Genomic DNA, 26,600 nt, shown 5'->3' on the forward strand with positions numbered 1-26,600 from the left:
ATCATTCTGGTACAAAAATAGACAGTGGAACAGAATAGATGACATGGAAATGAACCATACCGCTACAGCCATCTGAGCGTGGACAAAGGAGCTAGAAATACACACTGGAGAAAGTTAGTCTCTCCAAAAACCGTGCCAGCAAAACTGCTAAAGATTCAATTCAAAATGGATCAAGGACTTAGGAATAAGATGGGAAATTCTGAAACTGCTAAAAAACAATGGAGAAACACTTGAAGCTATAGACAGGCACAGGCAAACACTTGCAGAAGCGGACTCCAATAGCACAGGAAAGAATCAGCAAGTATCAACAAACGGGACATCGAACTGATAGGTTTCTGTACGGCAAAGGGAATCAACAGTGTTACCAGACAGCCCACTGAAACTGGAGAAAATCTCTACCAACTACTCTGCTAATGGAGGGCTAGTGTCTAGAATTAAACAATTCAAAAAGCTTAGCACCAAAACAATCAACTGGGCAAATGAAGTGGACAGATAATTCTCAAAAGAAGTACAAATGGCCAATAAAAATATATAAAAATATGTTCAGCACCTTCAGCAATTAGGGCAATGCAAATCACAACATTGAGAATCTACCTCATCCCAATCAGAATGGGTATCATTAAAACAACAACAAAACAATAAATGTCGGTGAGTATGGAGGAAAAAGAAGTCTTTCTACACTCCTGTTGGAAATGTAAGTTAGTGGTTGCTGTGGCACTCAGTAGGGAGGTTTCTCAAAAACTAAAACTCGAGCTGCTGTATGACCCATCTATACTACTGTACATCTATCTATACTACCAGTATATACCCAAAGGAATTAGTCTGTACAGTACAGACACCTGCATTCGCATGTTTACTGCAGCAAAACTCACAGGATGCAAGATCCAGAGCCAGCCTCAGTGCACATCAGATGAATGGATAAAGAAAATGCATTTTACACACACAATGAAGTATTATTCAGGAGCAAAGAGGAATTACATTTTGCTAATTGCAGGAAAATTGGATGGAACTGGATATCATCATGCTGAGCAACAGAGGTCAAACAGAGGCAAATACTGAGGGTTCTAACCTGGGGAATCTTGAGAACAAAAAACACAAGAAAGTAGAAGGGAGACTATTTTTAAGACAAGAGAAACAGAATAAGGGGAGTATAATATTGGTTAATAGAGGAGATGGATATGTTCAAAATACATCTGTTGAAACCTTGAAAAAAAGTGAAATTAGGCGGCAACAAGGGGCGATGGGGTGAAACTGATCAAAGTACGTTATATGCAGGTATTGATCTGATAAAATGAAACCTATTGATCTGTACAACCATAACGAGTGAAAAAAGTGTTGAAATATGCCATGCTCTGCTAAATGAGGACTGTATTACAAATTGTATTAAGTCAATATAAATAATTTTAGACACTATCATATCACAACACCTACAATACTTTGAACTAGTGAAAACAGTAATACACTACTAATATGCCCTCACATTTGTGTAGAAAATTAAATTCTATTGTAAAGTATGTTAGTAATAATGAAATAAAATGCTTTTTAAATTCACTGAAAGTTTTTTCCTTAAATTAAGTTTGGTATAATAAACCAAATATCATACTATTGATTTTCAGCTAAATGCTAATTTCTTTCTGCAAACAAGATTTGAAACTTTTCATATGCTTAAATTCTCCAGGATAATCAGTGCTCTTTCTAAAACAGTTTACACATACATATTTCTGTCTCTTAATTTTAAAATCACAGTTTTATTCTCAGAGTTCTTTCACAGAGATTTACCAATTTCTTTCTATAGGTTTTCTAAAGAAATTTTCTTTCCTGGCTGTAAATATTCCCGACTGAGGGAGTTCAAGAATGCAGATATGTATTCTAAGAATCTGTTTCAACTATATAAAATGATATTAATATTCTGAATCAATATTCAACTGTACAAAGGAAATGCCACAACAAAATGTAGTATTTAAAAATCTATGCTTTCAGAAAGCCATTCAAATTATCGTCTTTTGGGTCTTACTCATATGTCATACTCATCTTCAAAATTATGTGGATGTATCCTCAAAAGACATTTCTAAAAAATCAAGCAAATAGGTACTCCAGCAGAATGATACTGAAGAGGGAGGACAGAATGAATCCTGGCATCCTCCTCACATCATTGCGATTAAAAGGCTGTAACCCTGGAAATGTTCTCTGACACTCCTGGCCAAAATCCAAGCTATGAAAGTTCAGTATTCTTCCAAAATGTGCTGCCACTGTTTTTAGATTGCATGAGAAATGCCAAGCGCACTGATTTCGTATTGGTTTCTCTAGTACAAACATGGCACACATACCAATACATGTCAAGAACTTTCAGCAAAATTTTGTAGCACCACTTTACTTCCTTGGAATGCAAATCACACTCTATCATCTACAAGGCAACAGAATTTGAAAAAAAATTTGGCCAAAGAATTACAATTTGCAGCTGAATTCTCCCTACAAGAAGTAAAGATCACAAAGTGAAGGAAAGAGGGAAGAAATGAGAGGGAACTCACGCAGGCTCACAGGTCCCCCCAAAGTCTCACGGGTTTAGAAGGTGAGGGGATGGAGAGATTACATGCATCAGCTGATGAGCTCACAGTTCATGTGCTGTGAGAGGAGAGGTCTGGGCCGAAGGCAGGTCACTGGGGGTGAGACCTGGAAAGGTGTCTAATTCAGTAATTTCGAGGAAAAGACAACTGAAGAAATCATTGCATTTATATTACCAAGAGGCAAGCAAATTATGACAGGATGACAAAAATGAGGAAAGTAATAATAATAATAATATCTTATCTCGCCTTTGTTCTTCGCCAAGCAAGGCTTGAAGTTCCTTAGATATCCTGGTTGAACATGATAATTTGTGCAGTAGTTACTATGAACATTCCCCTATGACTGGAGATGAGGAAACAGACCAGGAGGGTGAGCCATTTTTCTAGGGTTAGCTAGCGCGAGGCGGTGGAGCCACACGTGGATCCTCTGTGATCTAACTATACTCACCACGCTCTTAGATTCTAGGCTAGCAGAACTAACAAGGCTGCCTATTTCGCTCACAAGGTCACCAACCATGTGGTGTCTATATTATTATATTACTACCAAGACTCTTCACATGTGCAAGAGATCTTCTGAATAGTGATTTAGCCAATCTGCTTTAGCAACGACTGCAGCTAAATTTGTTTTGCTTGTTATTTAAGCTTAGCTAGGTGGCATTTCAGTAAAGTACAACTTATTTAATAAGTCCATATCAATGGTTAATCCTATGTTTCTTTATAAACTAACCTTAACCCTAACCCTAACTGACTCAAAATTAGAAGCAAAATATAGAGTTGGCCTAGCCAGCCTTTTTTTTTTTTTTTTTTTTTTTTTTTGTCTTTTTCGTTTTTATCGGTACCAGGGATCGAACTCACGACTGCCTGCTTACAAGGCAGGCACTTATGCCGCTGAGCTAAATCCCCAGCCCCCTAGCCAGCCTTTTTGATTAAGATTTACTGATAGTTGTCCTGTAAAATATTAAATCAGATTCCTTTACCTGTGTTTAATGGGAACATACATTTACAGAGCCGGAAAACCATTACATTTACAGTATTTGATTTAAAAATGAACAATCAGCATTTCTAATACACACATATTTATAAATGATCAGAAATAAATCTTTTAATCCTCATCAGTCATCCCATTTTTAAAAATTTTTTTTTTTCTTTTTTGAGAGTTGGGAATGACAAGGAAACATCTGTAGGGTACAAACAGTATTCCTACTTTGGGAAACTAACGATTTATTCCTGTGCAAAACAAAAGAGGAAAAAAAAACCCTGACTTTCATAATCTTCCAGAAAAAATAAAGTAGTTGTTTATAAAAGAAATAATTCACTTTAATTAAAATTTGATAAGTTAGCTGCTAGTGATACTTTTAACTTGGGGAAGAAGAAAGGAAAAGTTTTTGATTATTCCATTGCGTTTTTGTTATTATTTCCCCTCAAGATGAAGATTTTAAAGAGAGATTGCAGAATATCAAGATTTTTAAGAGAGACTGCAGAATATACAGACCATCCACTAAAAGTGCAAAATAAGGAAGACAGCAAGTATCTTATTCTTCTTCTCTTTTCTTTGGCTTTCATGCATATTTACCTATTGGATAATTTTAAGTGTGTTTATCATCAGCAAAATTTGTTTTTTTAAAATTTTATTTAAAAGGAAAAAGAGAAAAAACAAAACAAAACAAAGCAGTGTAAGGGTACAATTAATACAGAACTACCAAAAAAAAAAAAAAAGTAAGAAATCACCAGTTAGTAGATTACATTTTATCATCTTAGAGATAGTTGCTCAAATCACAGTATCAAAGCATACAAAGTGGACATTCAAACAGTGAGACTGCAAACAGTTGTGCTCAATGATCCAACCAAAAACATTAATATGGTCAGCTATTTAACATCCCTAAACACACTTGCTGTTGTATCCTTTAGAGCTCTTTTTTCCCTCTCTTTTTTACAACAAAATTTACACATTTTGGGTTTTATTACTCCTTAGTTCTTATTACTTTTTTTGGGGGGAGAGAATAAAGTCAAATATGGCAAAATAAAGCTGTCAGTCAAAACCAAGGATAGACATAGCACATGATGTAGAACAGAGTACAAGGTTATCAACAATGGTTATCAACAATGTCTCTTGTTTCCTTAAAAAGAATTGTCTATCTCATTAGATATTATAAAGCTGAACAAAACAGTAGAGAACAAGACCAATAAAACTTAAGCATTGTAAACATTACAGGATTTCCAAAGGAGACAATAGTCAAACCAGAATGGGCGTCTTAGTGAATCTTATTGCCTTCAAAGTAGTTGCCTATACCCTCAAACTTGATACTATCATACAGAATGGAACAGGGTCTAATCAGTCAAAACAAGATAGTGGGAGTATTATAGGACTTCAAAACAAGTTAATAGGAAATAAAAAAAAGTTACTATTATATATCCTGCTAATATTTTTTAATTTTTCCCCTTAATTAAAAAAAACCATAAAAGATAACTAAATAATTTTTTTAATGAATAAGGGATTGAGATAAAACAGGACATAACAATATAACAATATAGGTCAAAGCATGACTGTTTCAGCAACCTAGTGCTTCACCACCAAATAACCCGACTTAGTAGTTACCATAGTGTCTATCTTTTTCCTTGAAATATTTGAATAAAACTTCATATACTATAGCTTCCAATATTTCCATATCAAGAAGCCCAGAATAAAGCCTTTCCAATTAATAAGTGAAAACTTTATAAGGCTTCAAAGCCACATAATGGGGAATCATGATTACCACATATTTTTATATATTTGAATCATTACTTACATTAGGGAAACTATTCAGCATTCATACATGCCAGATTGATTTATTTCACTTATGAGTATGGTCTCAAGCTGCGCCTATTTATTGATAAATATCTCAATGTGATCCTTCTTTATAGCTGAATAATACTCCATTGTATAGAAATACCACAACATCATCAGCAAAATTTGTGCTTGCCTAAAAATATGTGGGATAGCATCAGAATGGGCAGAAAGGACAGGGCCAATAAAATATTGTGAAAAAAAACTTTTTCTGCCTAAAACAATTTTAGTTGTTGCCAAAGCAAAGGGTTTTTCCCCTTTGACAGATTTAGTACATCCCAGACAGTCACAATAACTTCATCTTTTGTACCATAGGATCCAGTGTGGTTGCCCCCCCCCCACTTCTACTTTACACCTATAAGCCCTAGCTTTGCAGACTCTTCACATGTGCATGTCCTATCCAGCTTAACTTAGTACACTGTTGTGTGTGACACAGAAATTCCCTGAGTGGTTTAGAGCTCCTAAGAGGCCAGGGCTTCCACTTCTCAAACTGTCGCTGTTAGAAAGCTGCTGCGCTCGGAGGGAGCAAAGTTCCAGGTGGATCTCCTTTTTCCCATAAACATACGGTCTCCAACACCTTCCCAGCAGCTGCATTTACTCCCCACAAGCTCCAGATAGAGCTCTGTCCTAAGCTAAGCGAGAGGGTGAGCACCAGCACTTCCCCGACTTTTACCCTTCTCCTGGCATCACTATGTTTAAAGTAAACTGCAGTGTGCTGCTGTGCCCCAGCTGGGCCAGTGCAGGAGGCCACGTGCAAGGGGCAGAGTGCAGAGAGGGGTGACCAGGTCCCAGCGGGAGAGATGCCCAAGGCCTGCATGATTGCTTTTGCAGTTTTTAGTCAGATTACATCTAGCGATGCCATTTACTTAGACCTTTACCTGGTAAATCAGAGAAGAGAAGAATGCACTCGTTAAAGCCATTAGCCAAAAGACGGTCCCGCAACTGCTGGAGGATTGCTACTCCGATACAGAATGGGAAAGAGGAATTCCCAAGCAGTAAGGTGTCCCAGAGGTGGAATATTTTGTGCAATGGAAATACATCTGTAGAATAATTTTTAAAAATTAATTCACTAAAATTAAAAAGAAAACAAAAAACTAAATGTGCTTTACTCAAAACATGACTATTAATTTATGGCCTGTTTTTTAAAAGCTAACACTACCTACAGCACTGTGGCTTGTGCCTGCAATCCCACAGTCAGAAGCCTGAGGCAGGAGGACTGCAATTCTGAGGCCAGGTTGGGCAACACAGAACCTGTCCATTCATAAGCAAATAAATAGTTAATACTTTCAAACTTCAAAAATGCTTATTTGGCTTTATAAGTTGTAACTTTCAAAGGCTCTTAAAAGTTGGTAAAGATTACAGCTGCATGGAAAGATATTTTCTAACTTCTATGATCAATAGAAGTTTGTCCCATTCATAAAATATTTTTCCCAGAATTTTTGAGTTATATTATTTGCATAAATTTATTTATATAGGTAAACTTTTAACAGTAAGGTTACATTTTCATTTTGCATAACTGCTTTTTAATAAATTTAATAACTGCCACCAAAAATTCTATGAATAATTTTTCTTTTTTAATAATATTGTGTATATCATTTCAGGGAATGTCTACAAATCTATTTCATAATATTATTTCATTATAGTCCATTATATGTAAATAAGGATACATACTCTATTAATATTCTAACATATTCCACAGTTACATAATCTGCTTAATTTCTAGAGGAACACTAATTTTAAAAAATAGAATTATTTTTAGAGGATTTCCCTAGAAACTAAGGCTGATTTGGTTTCAAAACTGGTTTCATAGAGCTCATGTAAGGACTATAGTTTGTTAAATTCTCTTTCCAGAATTGGGAAAAGCTTGTATGAACATCAACATGTAAAACAGACTGTCATCCTATACAGTTCCGTTTGTAATATTCAAGGAACAGAACAACTCAAATTCTTTTCTACCCAAGTCTATCGTAACAGAATTACATAAGGATGCACATTAAATCTTAATATTATTGTAAAATAATATAAAATGCTAGGGAAGCGTGGAGCTGTGTTTTAGCTGATAAGATACTAAAAAAGGAAAGGGATAATGATACTTACGAGTAAACATGGTGAGAAACCAAGGGATGGCATACAGCTATGAGTAGAAAAAATACAGGGAAAAAATAGAGAAAATAAAAGATACAATTAGAATGATCACCATTATTGGCTTAAAAAACTCTATTCATTAAAATAAAAGCAATGTAATTACCTGTCACAAATATTTTATTATACAATGATATTTATCTATATTACAAATGCAGATGACCTTTTTGCCAGGAATTATGCACAGAGCATCTTCATTTCATTAAAGGGTATATTCAAGCCATTCTAATTCAAATGTAATGCTAGTATGCTAGTGTTAAGGGTGTACTTTCCAGTTGTACAAAAAATAGTGCGAGATTTTAAAAGGCCTTTTGGCAGTTCATCTTAGGTGTCAAACTGACTGGATTGCAGAGCACTCAGACATCTGATTAGCACTGGTCTTGGGTGTGTGTGAGGGTGTCTGCGGGCGAGCTCAGCATGTGCGGCAGTGGACTAAGCAGAGTGTCCTCCCCAGTAGAGAGGCAGCGTCCAGTCCATCTCGGTCTGGAAGAGAACGAAGCCAAGGAAGGGATCCTTTCCCACCCGCGGCTCGAGCCAGAGTCTCCTTTCGTCTTCCATTACCCTAGGACTGGGACTATCATTAGCAAGTTTAAAATAATCATTTCCTGAAAAAGTACTTATTTCATTTTGCTTTGTTAATCAATACAAGCCACTATTAAACAAAGACTTGTGTTACTACAGAGCTTACCTAAATGTGCTTTTTGGTTCCTCTTGATCATAAATTTATGAGCAGAGTTGCATACTTTCTTTACACTGCTCACTGCACACAGGAGTACCTATGCTCTCAAATGCCAGTCAAAACTATACGATTACCAGCTCACTTAAACACACGTGCTACTGGCAGAAAAAGCCCACTGACCAGTTAGATAGGTTGATATGCTGACAGTTCTAGAAACATTACCAATAGGAACATAGAAGAGTATCAAAATATGTGATTGCGGGGCTGGGGATTTAGCTCAGCGGCATAAGCGCCTGCCTTGCAAGCAGGCAGTCGTGAGTTCAATCCCTAGTACCGATAAAAACGAAAAAGACAAAAAAAAAAAAAATGTGATTGCACAGTAATGAGTAAGGGTTGTAAAAAACAATAAAACATAACAAAATGTGACTTCTGTACCCTAATTTAAGCATAAAAAATTAGAAGAGATTGGTTTCAACAGTATTAGTCCACCTTTGGATTATGATATCTTTTTGATGAAAGGCAATTGTTTGTCATTGAGAACCATTCCTGGGTTATTTTAGCAACTCCTCAACATTACATTTTACTCCACTTTATTCTCTGTAATTATTAACCTTAATACTTATGAAGATCTAAGAGGAATCTTGTTTCTAAGACAATAGGATAATAGAAACCAAGTCTACCCACCCACCCAGACATATACAAATCAGACAGATACATAGAATAACTTGCTCACTTAGGATGGGAGACAGAACACGGTGTACTGCCTGAGAGGAGGAATTGGTGATGCGAAATCTGTGACTGCCTAGCTTACTCCAAACCACTGACAAGAAGGAAGGACCTCCCGAGAGCCTGGTGGCCATCCTGTGCTGAGGCAGCAGAGCAGGGAGTCAGGGGAGGCCGGGGGGCCTGGACTTGTCATGGTGGACAGGAGACCTGTGGAGGAGAAGCTCCAGAGACCTGCAGAAGGTTCCCTCAAGTCACTGCTAAAAAAGGAAGAGGACGTGCCTGTGTAAGGAAACCACACCAAGTGGGGAAGGGGCCTTCTACAGTGGCAAGGGGCAAAAACTGTCAGGCTCATACGATAGGAAAGACAGCTCACCTTACACCAGCCAGACTAAGAAAAACAAAACTGCAAGCAACAAGGCCCTGGGGTGAGTGCTCAGAAAGTACTGTCGCGGTGACAGGAAGAAACTGCTCCTGAATTATGCTACTCTGATCCCATTTAATACATTTTAGTAGGAAGCCTTGAAAGGATCAAACCTTTCGGATGTCACTGTATTGCACCCAAGATACTAATCATGCTCACTCCAAGGCTGCCTCTCCTATTACCACCACTGTTCATCACTTAGGTTCAAGAGTTTCAATTTTAAAATATTTCCTGTCAAACCTCATAGATGTTACTCTATTTCTACAAGATCTCCTCAGTTTTTGTTTCCACTCATTCATATCAAACCAACTTTGCTTTTGCTTCTCACTCCTTAGTTGCTCTTGCTTTCAGTATTTATCTGCTCCAGTATTTCCTTCAGCCCAACTGATCTTACTAGAACTGTGATCATCATTTCCCTTCCCACTACAACCGTGCTTTCCTATGCCACGCCAAATCCAGAGTATGAACCACTTACTTATTCTAATACTTAATATTATGAATTAGCAAAGGGAATGAAGAACTTGTCGTCAGAAAACAAACAATGGAGTTTCAACTCTGACAATCATCAACTCCATGCAAGGCAAGTCCGTTAACATCTGTGAATCCCCAATTCTTTAGTTTTGAAATAGAACAATTATTTTAGCCATGTCACATTAGTGCTGTAAGTAGCTGAATAAAAGATATAGGAAAGTGCTTGGTAAACAACACTCTGCAGATTTCAAGTAGTATTATTACTACTGACATTAGAAATAAAGCACCAGGCTATACTTCTATCTCATTTACAGATTCTATCTCCCACCAATTGACTATGAGCTGAACCTATGATCTCATCAGTGTGCTTTGCTTTTTCTTTTGTAATGTTCTCTCATGTCATTTCCCTGAACCAAAGTCCTCTAAGTTTTGTTAAGGCTTGTCTCAAGTTCTACTCCTGAAAACTTTTATATGTTCTTATACCCACCTCACTACGCCTTGTGCAATGGGTTGTTTCTGGATGTCCCCCAAAGCCTCATGCAGCCATGGGTGGGGCCTTTCAGAGGTGGCTGGAACTCAGCTGTGTGATGCTGGCATTAAAGGGGTGTGACTTCTAAGTTAGTCCACCAGTTGATGCAGCACAGTCCTGTATGTGGATAACGGGAAGGTCCACCCTGGGTGTGGGTGGCACCATCCAAAAGGCAAGGACCTTGGAAGGGATACAGGGGACAGGTGGCTGCTACCGCTTCCCTGCTTTGCTGCTTTCTGCCTGCCCTGCCATGAACTTTGTCCCTGCAGTGCCCCTCTGCCGTGCACCTTCCTTGGAGCCAGCTGACTATGGACTGAAACTCCTACAAACTGAGCTAAAATAAACCTTTCCTCTTTTAACTTGTGCATGGTAGGTATTTTGTCCCAGCAATGAAAAAAGTACCATTTGCTCTATGAAAACTTCTACACATTTCTTATACCTACCTCACCGTGCCTTGTATCATGCCATATATGATAATTGTGTTTGTACAACTACAGTGAACTTGCCGTGTTATAATTATCTATTGTACCATGTTTTGTATTATATAATGAATTCTAGTTATGTTCACTCACTCACGCATGCTTCTACTCATTCACTTATCATTGACTCAACGTGACATTCTTCCTGCCATGTGCCATGTCTCTCTGCAGCAGATGAGTCACCCATGTGAACATACTGAAAATGCTTGACATTTGTTAAAGAGCTACAACACAGTGGTCCTGCACAGGGCCGTGGCTATCACAGGAGCTTTTGTCCTCTGTTCTGCTCTCTGCTGGAAGGTAAGATTTGTGTAGGTAAAGGTTATTCACTCCTATATTCTTTATACATCCTCGACACTTCCTGCCAGCACTATGGTAGATGACGGGCCATGGCTGTGAACGAAGCACTCAGAGCTGGTAAGAACAGCTCTGCTCCTTAAATATTCACTCCATCCACTCCAGCTGGGGCTTTGCCTCTGCCCACCAGTGACACTGCTCCTGCTCATCTGCAGTGTCCACACCGCTAATCTTTTCTTCACCAATCAGCAGAACTGAACAAAGCTGACCACTCCCAGTCCTGAAAATTCTTTTTCTCCACTTGGCTTCTAAAGCGCCACACTGCCCAGCTTTCTTCTCACCGTTCTGACTTCCCTTTAGCCATCTCCTTTGTACGCTCATCTTTATCCTCTGCCGCTTTAACACTGCAGTGTCCCGGGCTCTGCTTCTGGCTCTATTCACTTTTCTATTTTTCACCAAATAGTAACTGTAGTTTGAAAGCTCCTGTATTTACAGCTCATTCTCCACGTCTCTCCTGTGAATTGTGAAGCTGTATGTCCAAATACCTGTTTGGTGTTTCTATGTCTGCCAGACACAGACAGAAACACACACACACACACACACACACACACACAGAAACTGAGCTCCTGAGACCCCCTTCAATATCTGTTCTTCCTGAAGACAGACTTCCTTCAAAATCTGTGCCAAGCACATACGTAAATCTCAGTTAAGAGCAATGTTATCCTTTGACTTCTTCATATAAAAAAATTAACTCATTTTTGATGTCTAACTTCCGACACACTGTACATTTGTCACCAGCAGTCCTATCACCAAAGAAACTTCTCAGTACACTCACTGATAATATCTGAATTCCAGCCACCATCATTTCTTACAATCGCCCATGATGACCAGCCTCGTCTGTCCTTGGACTCCTCCCAGCTTAGCAGAATAATCTTATTAAATGTTAGATCAGCTGTCATTGGTCTACTCAAGAACCGATATCTAGTGGTTCTTTGCCAAACGAAAGCCAAAGTCCCAGCAATATGACCTCAGCACTAAGTGTAACCCAGCCCTCCACTGCCCACTCGTCCTCTTCTTGTCCACTGTGTCCTCGACCCAATGGCCTCCTGGTGTCCTTGCAGCATCTCTGCTGTGCTTCCACAAACCTCAGGCCTTTGCTATGACTTTGCTGCTGGAACCAGTCTTTTTCTTCTCTCTTCAAGGCATTTATTCAAGGAACCTTGCCTATGGGGCTTTCTTGAGAATCTTGTTTCAAACTCAGTTCTTTCTTCATCTAAGCACTTAACATCCACTGGCCTTCTTAGATGTTTTCCTCCTAGAACTTAACACTACCTAAAATATGACTTTGCATAGTTACTTATTTTCTTTATTCTCTATCCCCATTAGAATATGAGGAGAGATATTTTTCCCTCCTCTGATGCATTTAGGGCATAGAAAAATGCCTGGCACACAAATATTTATTGGAAGAGTGAATGAAATATACTGGGAAGGTAATTGAAAGGGCTATATTAAAAGGTCCAAATAGTCTTGAGATTATATATTTTTTTGAGTAATTTTTCAACAAATAGGAAATAATGAGAAACCGATTTAATCTTCCTGGGCTAACACACTGGGAAAAATTTCTTCACATTAAATATTAGGTAGTATTGAAAAAATTATTAATCCTAGGTTTTATTTTATATGTATGTAACATACATATTTAGATATACTTTAATAAGAATTAAAGTTATTAAAAATCAGTAAAATGAAGCTTATCTAATAATATTTGAAAAGTAGTAATTCAAGTTGAATTAACATCCTTAATACAATGTAGAACCACTCCTAGGTGGCCACCAGCAGTACTTACCTCTAACCAATTAAGATCAGATAAGTAAAATTGTGATCTGCTAGAATGCAATACCTTTTATTCTATCTATAGTTCCTTTAAAATCTTTATTGATATTTTCATCTTAGTTTCTCAAGATACTGACACTGCTTCATCATACCACTTAATATGGAAGGAAGACAGAAAAATAAGATAATTTTGAATACTAGGCAAGGTTTTTTTCAAAAAGGAACTAAATATTGAACATACTTGATTACAAATATAAAAACATATATAGTTTCATTAAGTTAGAGATATTATTATCTCTTCCCTAATTTAAAGTTGGAAACTAGAAACAGATGAAATCATATGTGCTCTAAGTATTTTCTCCAGAACATAAATTATGTATGTCTGATTTGACAGTGCTTGTCTGTAGAAACAACTAAGTAAACACTGCCCCCTAGCACTATTAAGCAGGAACGTTTACAGGTAGCATTTCACAGGGTCTTTCCTCAGAGTCTGGTGATGTTGAATTTAGAAATACCACCAACAGAAAAAGCAAAGGAGGGAACTGGTTATATTGATGTTGAAAGGCAGAAAATGATCACCCAATGACTTGAAATTTTGTGAAAGTATAAATTTTAAGAGGAACTATTTCTTATAAACTCTAGATGATTTCATCAAATTTTTAAACTTATACTAATAATGCACTTTCATTCTCTGTACAGTATCTTCATATGTATATACACATAACGTGCATTTTACTGTTACAAAGTGGGTCCCTTACTTGACTCTCTGATTCCTCCTACTGAAGAGCATACTATATTGTTTCTCTCAAGTGAGAAGAATGTTTGTGCTTATCATAAGCTTTCCCTCTAAAACACATACTGACCATTAGTTTGATGAGGTGCAATGATTTTCTATGTGTATAATGGGAAATGCACATGCAGACATTCACATGCTTGAAATCAGGAGGTTTTCCCAATCCATATTTTCTCGAAATGTTGAAACTCTATATAGACTTTGTGGGCCGCTATAATTACATATGTACGTGAACCTCTGGGACAGTTGTGAAGATAAGTCAACGGATCTATGTTCATATATTATAACATATGGCACATGTAAGCCTTAAGTAGAGGAGTTATAATTATTATCATTAGAAACAAATAAAACAGTATTTTAACAATCCAAAGTTGTGAGGTAAACTCATGAAATATTTTAGTGTTACAAGAGAGACAGGAATGGAAGATAAAGATACTCCTAGGTTCTGGGAACTGTAAATGCTCCCTTACAGACGGAGGTAGATTCCACCAGGCAAGGCACAGTCTAAGAAGGCTAAGTTTGCACTGAGAGTCCTACCAGCTCTTAGAATCGCTGTTACTTAAAGCCATCTCAATTAACCGGAGTTTGCAAAATTTTAAATATTTTTACACAAAATTCTACTTTCCATACTCTACCTTTGTGTTCTCTATATGTGACATACAACTGTTTTCTTAGCTACATAAAGAACACAAAAGAAAGTTACCAAAATGAATGTTCCAAAAGACCGGTATTGCTCTGCGGTATGACTCATTTTCAAAAGCATTATCTCTTCATCAGTGAAGAGTGTCGATGGCTTGCGCCAAATCAGGACGTATCCAGTGGGGCGGCGGTGGGGCAACACGGGCTAAGGCAAGGCCGCCTAGTTCTGCTGAACTAACACTGCTTCCCGCCCCTCATCTTTACAGTCCACGGAAACAGCATCAAGCAGAAAGCCTATTTTCATTTCCATGGCCACCAAAAAGGAAATAATAGTCAGGAGGTAAAAATTATTAATCCACAGGATAATAAAGAGTGAAAGCAATTCTCTAGAATTCTTAACATAAAAAAATTATGATCTGATTTTGGGGATGTCGTAATATTGAAGCAAAAGATGATTTATTGCTAAAATAATTTTACTGCATGCTTCTATGAAAACTATTATGCTAATGTTGTATCAGATACAGAGGAATACAGACACGATTCATACATAAGAAAAGATAAGTGAAGCAGAATGGAACACAGTGTCTGCTACATTACCGACCATTTTGACTTAAGGTTCTAGACTCTTGTTGAACTCACTGAACTAGAGTTTACAGGACGTACATTACTCTGCTTTCTGAAAATCAGAAAATTTCTGTCCCATCTAAGTCACCCTAAGGCAATTCTGTGTTCAATTTTAATTTTTTTTTTTTTTTGTACCAGAGATTGAACTCATAACCTCACATTTTCCAGGCAATCGCTTGTATTGCTGAGCTAAATCTCTGGCCAGCAATTTTGGTTTTTAAGCAGTTTTCACTAGCTGTGATGATTAAGACTGCATTACTTTTAAAGAGTAATAACTCACCAGGCAAGGCTGAACACACCTGAAATCCTATGACTCTGGAAAGCGATGGCAATAGGATCCCAAGTCTGAGCCCAGCATAGGCAACTTAGCTACTCATTGAGATCCTATCTCAAAATAAAAATATTAATACTTTTAAATTAATTAGCATGTAAATATTTTCAAATTGATGACAGACTTCATCTATTAGAACAAAAATTTCTTTGAGGTCTCTATTAGGTTTTAAAAATGTAAAAAGATCTTGAGACCAAAAGTTCTGAGAACTGTCACATTATGTTATTTTTTCCTTTCATTTGTCTCTCAACCAATATAAGGATATATCAGATCGCAAACAGACTATGCGGGTGGGGGATTCAACTAAAGAGTTACTTAAATGGAAAATCTGTTAGGAAAACTGTTGTGTGGTGTCTGAAGAATAAGCTTGCTTCAATATGAGAAAGAGCCTTTAAGAAGCCTGCTGTACTCCAGACCGCAGGCTTAGGACTTCTGTCAGGAAACCCACAGCAGTTCAGCCCAGAAAACACATTCTCCCCAGATTCTCCAGATACACTCCAACAGCCTCACAGGATTCTCCGGATGGAATATTCTAAATAAGGTATACTTTTCCTATAATCATATTTTGATTAAACATGCAAAGCTCATTGTTAGTAGTCTCCTCTTAGGATTAAAATCTGCAACTTTTTATTTCAAAATTATTTTTACTTATTTATTTTGTTCTTGAGTGTTAGAGATCAAAACTGGAGCTCCATAGATGCCAGATAAAGCACTCTACCAACTGAGACAGCCCTCTAGCCTACAAAACTATTTTCACAAACAGTGCAAAGGCCAGAATCAAGCACATAGTTCTAAATTGTCCTTTCACATTTTCAGTTAGTATAAGCCCAGTTGAATATAGATTTAAAACATTGTAAATTGGGGGCTGGAGATTTAGCTCAGTGGCATAAGCTCCTGCCTGGCAAGTGTGAGGTTGTGAGTTCAATTTCCAGTGCCAAAAAGAAAAAAAATTATAAATTTAACAAAGTTCTACAGAAGCAGAAAATTAGTAGCAATTTAAAAATCCTTTCAGATTATAGCTAAATGACAATGGTTTTGCCAGCCCGTCACTGAATCAACTAGTTGTGCCTCTAGCAAAAATAGTAGGCTCAGAAGCACATGCAGTACTGAAATATGGACAGCACTGTCATTTCTACTATGGTCCCTCACGACTTTACAGAATTTGTAGCTGAGTGCCATTCCTTGCACTTCAGGAAAAGTTTCCTTAAGAATAAGAAAATATTCTTTCTTGTTTTCACTTTAAGGGCCCCATATGCTTTCAGAAGCAGAAGCACATCAAGACAAAGATGATAGAAATTATTCTGGCCCCAATTTTGTCAAATGTACATAACTCACTCTATTTATATGTAAATCGCATAATTACCATGACATACATAATCTAAGCATCGCATCAGCATACAATATTCCCAGCCATTTCAGCTTCAGCAGTGCTTGATGTTCAGAATTCTATGACCCACAGCAAATGGAAAGGAGCCAGAAATCACAATCTCTCCCGCCACGGAAACCTGCATTCAGTGATGGGAGATCATTGAGGGCCGACTTTGATAGGATTAGTTCTTGGGCAGGTGTAGTTTAGGCTCTCATCAAAGTACACATTCTTCCTTTTGATGAATCTTAGCCTGTGTTCTTGCTATAGGCACAGTTTCCGCAACAATTATTTTAAAGGTGGAAAATTAAATGAATTAAAGGGAAAAAGATTGAAAGAGTGTTATATAAACAAACTAATGAAAAGTAACTCAGAAACATGCTAAAAAATCCTCCATTCCATCACACCCCTTTTGTACTGACTGTGCATAATCTCTAAGTTAAAAACACCAATCTATCTACAGAATCAGATATTAAAATAGCATTTCCAGTTTTTATATTAGTGACAGACTTGAGGGTACAACTCACTGAAACAAAAAAACTTTTAAGATTCCTAGTTATCAACATTTTTGTATTCAATGTTAAAAAATTAAAAGTATAAAATGTGAAACATAAAAGGTTCCCCTAAATCTAAATCAATTTCAGTCCTCTCCCCAAATGTGTAATCCCTATAATTATTTTTTTGCTTTTATTATTTTTAATAATTGCATATATGGTGCATGATTTGATGTTTTGATGTATGTTCATCCCACAGCCTTTCACGGGAGGTTTAACTCCATATCACAAAATGCAAATGAGTTAATAGCTAAGCTACACCCTGGCCAACCTGTCTGAGTCAACTCTGAATTTGAGGCTGACACAGAGAAGCCATAACATCTGCCAAAATCTGGCAAAGTGGCACGGTAATACAGCAAGCAAAAAAAACCCAGGCAGAGCCACCTAGGATTCCACCTAAGAATACATTACCGATTTTTTCAAAATCAGACCCGAATATCCTAAAGTCCAAGTGAAAGCCCTGGACACAGCAGCTTAATACAACACTCTTACTAGTGAATTTTCCCAACAATCCGATAGGATTGAGTCTGTTAAGAAAAATAAGATTCTTTCGCTTTACTTAAAGCAAGACTCAGGGAATGAACACAGACTACAGTCAGCAGGGCTGTGTGTTCAGGCCCAGGGTTCCATTCCCTCCTGCTCCCCCGGCGTGGCACTCACATCTGGAATGAAGCCAATCTCGTTGAGGTGGTTGCTCAGCTCGGGGTCATGGAAGGCGATCATCTGGGAGAACACGGTCAGGTACTCTGCACGACAGCAAAGACTCAGATGAGGCGCTCTGATACATTAGTTCCGAGACAATAAGTGCAAATACATTTTAATTTATGCTCCTGAATCAGATTTAATGTCTCCATGAAGAAAATAAGCCTGAACGTTTTTCTTTTTTAATTACTTTAATCACTTACTCTTGGTTATTAAACAAATATGCCAAGACACCATGCCATAACTTATTTTCTGATTTTAGAGCTATGTTGATTTTTTGAGTCAAAAACTATATAAATCATGATGAATGTTTTCTTATTAAATTCTGTAAATAGATTTTCTTTCATAATATTAAATCTATTTCACATTTATTCAATGTTCGGAAAGTATAATAGATCCTTAAATAAGAAACAACATTTATAAGCAGTCCCAAATACGCTTCAAATTTGTTTATATTACAGATTTAGGCATCCGTTCTAGTTTTAATTTATTTTCATCTATGGCTCTACATTTGATTTATTTAGCAATGAGAATTAACATCACATTAATCAGAAAGTAGGCACACAGCAGATAATCAAAAATATCTTGTGTTGATTCCAACCCAGTCCTAATTCAGAGGGCTTGACGGGAAGGTGAGCAATAAATTCTCATTTTCTCCAGTCTTTCATAGCTCTTTATGGTTTACCAATTTATTCTCCAGGTACTAATCTAACCAAGACAATGGTAACAATCTACCCTAGTGCAAGTAACCACTTAACTTTACCCATTAAAAAAACAAAAATACATATTTCAATGTTTCTTTTTGAAACTGAAAATGCAACTCAATAAAAGTTTTCATTTAATAATTCCAATTCTCCTTCAAAATTATCTATTTTTAAGTCAATTAATCGATGAAAATAACTTCTAAAATTAATTTTTGGGGGGGTACTGGGGAATTGAACTCATGACCTCACGCTTGCCAGGCAGGCACTTGTGCCCCTAAGCTAAATCCTCTTCCCCTAAAATAATTTTTGCCTTGTCTTATTAATTTATTATATTTATGTCTTTTTTTGAGATAAGGTTGCAGTACATAGTTTAAACTCATTATGTAGCTCAAATGATCTTGAACTGATGGGTATCCTGCCATCTCAGCCTCTAGGAATGTTAGAATTATAGCTCTGTACCACCACACCTGATGTAAGTTTATTATTGTTAAGTTTCAAGAAAAAGTACTAAATTTTTATAATGTATCACCATAGGTAGGCTTATCTTATTCTAGGATGAGGGTGTTAAAATTTTAAAAAATATTTTCATTTTACCATTATTAACACATTTGTGAAACATAATGAATATATTCATTATAGGAGTTGGTAAACATATATGTATACCCCATCATATTTCTCAACTAAAGCTTTACATGCATTTTACCGTTACTTGCCTATAAGCAACATCATATACTTCACAGAGAAGGACAGGAAAAAGTGGCCTGTCTTCCATCCAATGATAAAGGCAAGTCGCCTTCCTGACCTGTGTGAATCTTGCTTATGCTGCATAAAGAATGGGCACTCAGATAAGACCTCTTCCTGGCTTGCCGTTCATTCCACTGCATCAGAATTCACTCTCTGCCAGCTGTTTCACCTTTCCCTCTTAGACTCCATCAGGTCTAAGAGCCGCAAGTCAGAGTGAAGATCAACATATGCATGAAAGCTCTGGGGAACTTCCGGGCCTAAGGTTCTTCTCCCCTTCCAGTCCGCGATGGTGTGTTTATAGCCGGTTTACACAGAAGCCAAAGGTGTGTAACGTCAGCCACCACAAGCATCCAACTGTACACTGACAAGTACATCGGTGCTAACTTCTACCTTCTAAATTAGAAATCCATGCCTCAAGCAATTCTTCACAGCTATGCTCCCACTGATTAAGGATCATTCTTATTGAGCCTGATAAAATTAACTGCTATGTGGATTTACATGGTTAATGAATGAATTACTGAAGAGACTTTATTCATTATGAAAACATTTTCCGTATGTTCTGCCAAACACTGATAGCTGGCTTCATGTTACAACTGCATGTTCACACACATACAGAGACACATGCTACATGTTGCTGTGGATTATGTCACTTCATATGTGTAAATATGACTATAAAGCTGACATAAGCTATGGTTGCACAGCATAGGCTTCACATGAGCTACAGTATAGCCTGTTGGTAAGCTTTCTTAACAGTGGGATGACACAAGCTATGACATCAGCACGACGGTATTTCAAGAAACATCTCCCCACCCTGCAGAGTAAATTTCCAAAAAATTAAAACACTTACATCCTTTAATTTATACATAGACCTGAAAAAACTGAAGGGTAGCTACATAGAAACAGACCAGTGGTCAAAAACTAATTAACAAACAAACAACAACAACAAAGAAGCTAGTATTCTTTGAATGTAATATCACCACTGACTCTGAGACATCAAAATGTAAAAATGTTGTCAAATCATCGTAATTGTGATTTATATTATATGGTGAAAATATGAATCTAGAGACTTAACCTCAAAAATAGTATTCTTAAACCTACAGTTGATTTAAATAGGTAAATGCCTATCTTTTTAAAAAACATCAGAGATTTTATGAAATTTCTAAAACTTCAAATGAAATTTTTTATATTGTACAAAATTATATGTACTACAAATTTTTGCATTTTAATAACACTACATATTTTTAAAATTTTGCAGATATAAAATGAAGATAAACTGTTCTTACAAAATCTTTTGTCTTTTTGACAAATCTTTCCTAAATCATTAAATACACTCTAGTTTCTCTTCTACTTTCATAAATCACACAAGAACTGTCCTTATCGGTAACTAAGTCTGTTAAAAGCATCTTAGAAAAGGGTATAGTAAAAGAAGTGTGAGAATTTGTCTTATTTGTTGGAAATTCATTATCAGTATATAGCACAGGCATCTATCTGAGATGAAACCAACAGCAGAATGAAAATGTCAAGAGGCAAATAAATTCTGCATTTTCAGTAGGAATAAATGAGGTCAAAGTAGAGAGCAGAACCACAGATGATATCTATTATGACTCTGAGAATTGTTCATTAGCCATCTAATAAATAGTCTAGTTCATTTAGTAAGTCCTATTTTAATTGCTTATTTGAGTATTCCTAATTTTTCATCTTTCTAAAGTATAGGAATCCAGTTAGGCATTACGCTTTAATAGGTGCCCAACAAATATGAACAAGAAGGATGGCCAAATTTTTACAGTTGAAAGTTTCAGTAAACATTACTTTTCACAATGGCTTCAAAATAACATTATATTGCTTATATATTTAAGTGAGGATTAACAAATGCTAATCCAGCACAAACACCAATTTGATTATTTTCTACCTTTAATTTTTCAGTTTGTCTTTGGTCACCATTTAACAAGTTATTTATATTGCCTCGTCTTTGAAAGTCCTGGTATGATCCAAGGTGTTTTAGAGCCCTCACTTTGGTGTTACTGGAATCTTCAAGCAGACACTGATAAAGGCGATAAGGGAACTATGAACAAGTAGGGTGAAAACAGAATCAGCAGCTCCAGTGATAAGGCACAGGGCCACTCTACAGGGCACAGCTTAGTGAAGTCTCAGCAGTGCCTGCTGTGTGACTCCTGAAGTTGGGGAGACATATTAAATTGATCTGTAAGCAAAAACCAACTTCCTTTCTAATGTGGTTTTTTTTTTGGTATATTTTTGTATTTTTACAGGTACCAGGGATTGAACTCACTACCACACGCTTGCAAGGTAGTGCTTATGCCACTGAGCTAAATCCCCAGCCCCTCCAACTTCCTTCCTATACGTCACATTCTTCCTTAATTACAGAACACCAAAGCAGAACACTGACTCCGTCAGAGTTAAGGGTGTGTCTGATACGTGTTGTGAAAAAGGCAAATGGTAGACTATATGAGGGGCTCTGCATTGTGCTTCAAAAATATATAAACCTGCAGCAAAATTTGCTGTCCTTAAAACATTGTGAACCTTGCTGAAGAGATAAGAAAACAGCATGAAATGCTATGATACTAGGCAAAAACTAGTAATAATGGGAACAAGAACATTAAGAAACAAGGGTCATTACTGAACAATACTACTATGTACCCACAATTTAAATTATTTATAATAATCTTTAAAAATTTAATTTGTTATAATAATCTTTAAAAATTTTAGATATAAGGAAATGACAGCTACTGAACTTAAGTTTTTGTCCAATATTATACAATAAGTAGGAAAGCTTAAATCTGAAGCCTTTAATTCAAAACTGCATATTATTAACTTGTTACACTACTTCCAAAATGGAGCCCAGAATGCTGCACTGGAAACTTGAATGCAGTCGAAGTCAGCGTGAATGAATTCACAAATACGCTATGCTATTACCCAGACTCTGAAGGAGAAGGAATCGTGTAGGGAAGTAAAAGGAGGAGCTCACAGTGTTCAAGGAGATGAATGAGGAGTGTTTTTAATACACAGCAGTGTTAAAACTTTTTACTGACTCGCTGTGGCTTACCCCATGGGAAGGCTTTCTGTGGGCAATTTTAATTATGAGAGAGACAAAGAGCAGCCTCTTACTTTCTGAAATTTCCATGGTTGTATTTGATTTTACATTGCCAGAAATTAAACAGTCATTAGGAAAAGAACATATACTTCCTGGTGAACTTGGAAGAAGACTAGATTTTCTCAACTCTTGAAAGGACCATAAGCATTTTTCATTTGGTTAAAATTCTAATTTGACTGAGTACTGGTTATTTTTGACCTTTCCCTATAAAAGGATAAGAAAAATATGTGCTTACCTTGTATTACATGTGAGTTGTCTTTCAAGAAGAAGTTATACAGGTATTTGGGAATAAAAGCAGACATACACGCATAAGCCAGGGCTGAAGAATAAGACAAGTAAAAGACTGTTGAATAGGGGAAATGACTGGCTTTCATCGACTCATTCAGCAAACATTCACTGAGCCTATTATTAAAAGTAGAAGTAAGTGCTGGAAACAAAGTTATGGAAGAAAAAAAATCAAATCCTTTCTTTAAAGCAGAAAATATTTTGAATAACAAAAAGATAACCACCCTAGTGATTTCAATTTCAAATTACTGTGGCAATTATTACCCTACAATAAACCTTTGTTACTGAACTGTTTTTAAATTTAACATGATCATTATTAAGGAGCTATAAAATCTCATAATCTTAATCACTGCTGATGCAAATAAGACTCTGAATTTAGGAGTTTTGGTCATAACCTGTATTTTCAAATACAGATCTCATACTATTTTTTTTTTTTTTCAGATCTCATACAAGTGTTGGGTCAATCTAAATACTATTTGACTTTGTCTAATCAACACCAACAAAAGCCCAGTTTTTATAGTCATGAGTATTTCAATGAATAGGACACCTTTTAAAATGATTCGCACAATAAAGTTTCAGTTCTTTGGTATTACACTATCTCTACTTTATGTTATATAGAATAACATGTTTTATATGTGATATTATTAAAGATTTGGAATCTCAGTCAATTGAATTTAACAAACACATTAAATTTCACTATAAAAAATCTGTAACAGAGGGACAAAACCTGAAAATCTATCATTAACCAAAAAAAATGTCAAAAAAGGGTTGTAACATTAATATATATGTAAAGAGACTACAAAATAGACACCAGATAGATTTCCTGAAATACAAAGAGTTGTATACATTCAGAAAGGAGAATAAAAAGTCTTTATCAAAGAGATATGTTTGAAATGGTAACCTTTGGAGATGCAAGATTTGGGAGAAATGCAGTCAACATTGATTTCTTTGCCAATTATTTATAAAATACAGTACACTAAAACTGTAACAAAGTCAGAAAATTCCTTCAGATTTCATAAAAATGGCCAGGAAAGTAGGTAAAACAATTTAGAATAGATTTCTAGTTATACCCTTATCATAATGGGCATGTTAGGAACAAATTAAACCTTCATAGCCTCGAAAATGAATCTCACAGACTATTTCATAAAATTTTATAGCATTTGTAAGGTAAAGTACACAAACTTTAAACTCCAATATTTTAGAATAAAAGGTCCAATAATTCCTTAAACGACAAAGAGGCTTACCTTCATTATTGAAATTTAGGTACAGGAAGGGAGCGCAGAGTGAGTCCAAACCTGATAGAGAAAAGTTGGGACAAAGGAGTCAAATAAATGCAACCAGCAGAGTGGTGGGTATAAAGCTGCTCAGCTCTTTGCACTGCCTCCAAATACAGAGGCATTACAAGTGCTCTAGACATGTGTGTTTTCATGAATTACAATGAGGGATAAATAACAGTGTCTGAACATAGTTTATGTCCAAAACAAATCAGTTATTACCAATATTTATATATGATAGAGCAACACAGAGATTTAAAAGATGTAAAATGCCAGAAGACTTGGGTCACAGTCCCTTCTGACCCTAACTGGGCCATTACTTACCATCTTCAGGCATGCTTTCTTTCTAGGAGAGGAGCCTATTTATTCTTTCTCTTTAGGATGACAAAGAAAATTCTTTAAAAATTGTGGAGTAAAATGCAAAAATTCACCAAGTTATTTTAATAATAATGATGTTTATGTGCTGTAACAGCAAAAGGATGCACTTAGATCTACTGACAATGTGTGAGGAGGATCCAGAACACCTGAGAAATGTACCAAGGTAGGAAACGTAATATCGCCATTTTACTAAATGTGGCCAATAAGAAATAGAAAAGTTAAATTTAACACCAACTGCTTACAGCAGAACATTACAAAAAAAGGTTAAATGGAATAGGTTTCTCATATCTGAACTTACTGGTGGCCATAAAAATATGGATGACATTTGGGCTGAGGATGTAGCTCAGTGCTAGAGCACAGTCCTTGTGTGCATGATTTGAAGGTCAGCAATCCCTACAAAAGTTATACGACTAAAATTTTAAAGATCCAAAGAATTAATATAGTAGAAGGTAAAAAGAGACAATAAGATGTGTATGTACATGTACCAACTCCTCACCAGGAATGTAATCATTAGATACTGCAAACATGCTAATAAATATTTAAAAAGCCAATTAGCAAAATGAGCACTTTAGGGTGATCTCCTATGCTTTATTTCTAATAAACTAGGAGAAGCATAAGCGAGGAATCATTACATAGTAAAAATCTCAAATAGCACCAAGCTATTTATGACATAAACTTATTTTATTGTTTGCATAAACTTAACAATGTATCCATAAACTTTAAATAAGTACCCAAATCCTAATGTCCTAGTCATGTGATTACAAGTTGTTTAATTTTAACTATCACACATTTAAATGACATCCAACAGGGATTAAACAAAGTTTTGAAAAGCAGTTCTCATAAACCTTTCAAAAATGAATCAGGGAGTCTGGGAAGATGGTGGAACAGTAAGCAGCAGAGTAAAAAGCCTCTCTGAGAGAAACAATCCAGATGCTGGAATATAGCATTATGGAGAAGACAAGAAGGAAAGAAGTGGGCCCCCTCAACCGAGGAAGAAACTCAAGTGAGCATTAAAGCCCACTGAGAGAATAAAAAAAAAAAAAAAAAAAAAAAAAAAAAAAAAAAAAAGAAAAAGAAAAACTTAAACAGAAGGAGGCAGTAGTTGGCGGTGATTTCACTGGAGCTGAACTCAGCATGCCAGAAGTGCTGTTGGAACCCAGAGATGCATGGGCACAGTGAAGCTGGTGGCTAGCAAGCCTGAAGGCCTTGGCGGGTAGACCCGGTGACAGAGGGGGGCAGTAGACCAGAGAACTGCACTGGCTGGTGGTGAGTATGTGGGACTCAGTTCTCCTGCAGGAGTAGGTGGTTGGCATGGTGCCATTTTGGAGTTAGGCAGGATAAGCCTGGAGACAAAACTGCAGCCAGCTTCATCGAGCTACTCCTAACTTGGAGCAGACTGGTGGAAACTGCTTGGACTGATCCAATGCACGATGCTCTGCACGATCCAATAGCCACTGCCAAGGTTTCCCTAAAGCTATCTCTGTGGTAAACCAGATCAGAAGGGAGGGGCCAGACTGCCTGGCCCCTGCTTACATTCCAGTAGCCACCAGCAGACTGGGGAAAGCAGCAAACAGCAGAAATCCCTAGCCAACACACTTCAGAGTAATTATAACCAATACAGGAAGTGCCAGGGACCCTCCTACCCACTTGTCTGGAAGAAACCAGGAACATGACAAGAGGAAGAAGCAAAAGGCAGTCTCTGGCCTCCAACCCAAGCAGTACTGGTCCAGGAGATGTAAACACAGAAGGGATTGGGAGTTGCGCACCTGCAGTTTCTGAAGCAATAGCAACTGAAATAAAGAAACAACTCCATGAAGCTATAAAAGAACTTAGAACAGAAATATTATTTATAGGTAAAAGAAGATATGAGAAACATAATAAAAGAATTGCTAAACATCTGTAAAGAAAACACAGGTGAAAGAATAGAGGAGCATAGAAAAAGGAGGGACACCTTCAATGAAGAATATAAAAAAAACTTAGAACACATGAAACAGATTCAAAGAGATTACCAGGAAATTAAAAACTCCATTGAAAGCTGGCAAAACTGCTTGAAAGAAACTAAAGATAGACTATCAAATCTTGAAGACAGGTATGCACCATGTGATCATGAAAGGAAAGATCTCTTAAAAATTAAC

At 36.7% G+C, this 26,600-nt stretch overlaps 1 protein-coding gene across 4 annotated transcripts in view; it reads right to left on the reverse strand.

Moving 5' to 3' along the window:
* Tbck (TBC1 domain containing kinase) overlaps positions 1–26,600 on the reverse strand; it is a 193,713-nt gene that overhangs the window by 83,767 nt on the left and 83,346 nt on the right. For all 4 annotated transcript variants that reach the window (XM_013150594.3, XM_013150592.3, XM_013150593.3 and 1 more), the window contains 5 exons: positions 24,058–24,108; positions 22,764–22,847; positions 17,930–18,015; positions 7,483–7,519; positions 6,264–6,425 (listed from right to left, as the gene is read on the reverse strand). In XM_013150594.3, the coding sequence (XP_013006048.1) occupies positions 6,264–6,425; positions 7,483–7,519; positions 17,930–18,015; positions 22,764–22,847; positions 24,058–24,108 (420 nt within the window). The remainder of the gene's footprint in view (positions 1–6,263; positions 6,426–7,482; positions 7,520–17,929; positions 18,016–22,763; positions 22,848–24,057; positions 24,109–26,600) is intronic.

Source organism: Cavia porcellus, unplaced genomic scaffold, assembly GCF_034190915.1.
Source record: "Cavia porcellus strain 051 isolate PalLab524CR breed Dunkin Hartley unplaced genomic scaffold, mCavPor4.1 scaffold_14, whole genome shotgun sequence".
Taxonomy (NCBI): domain Eukaryota; kingdom Metazoa; phylum Chordata; class Mammalia; order Rodentia; family Caviidae; genus Cavia; species Cavia porcellus.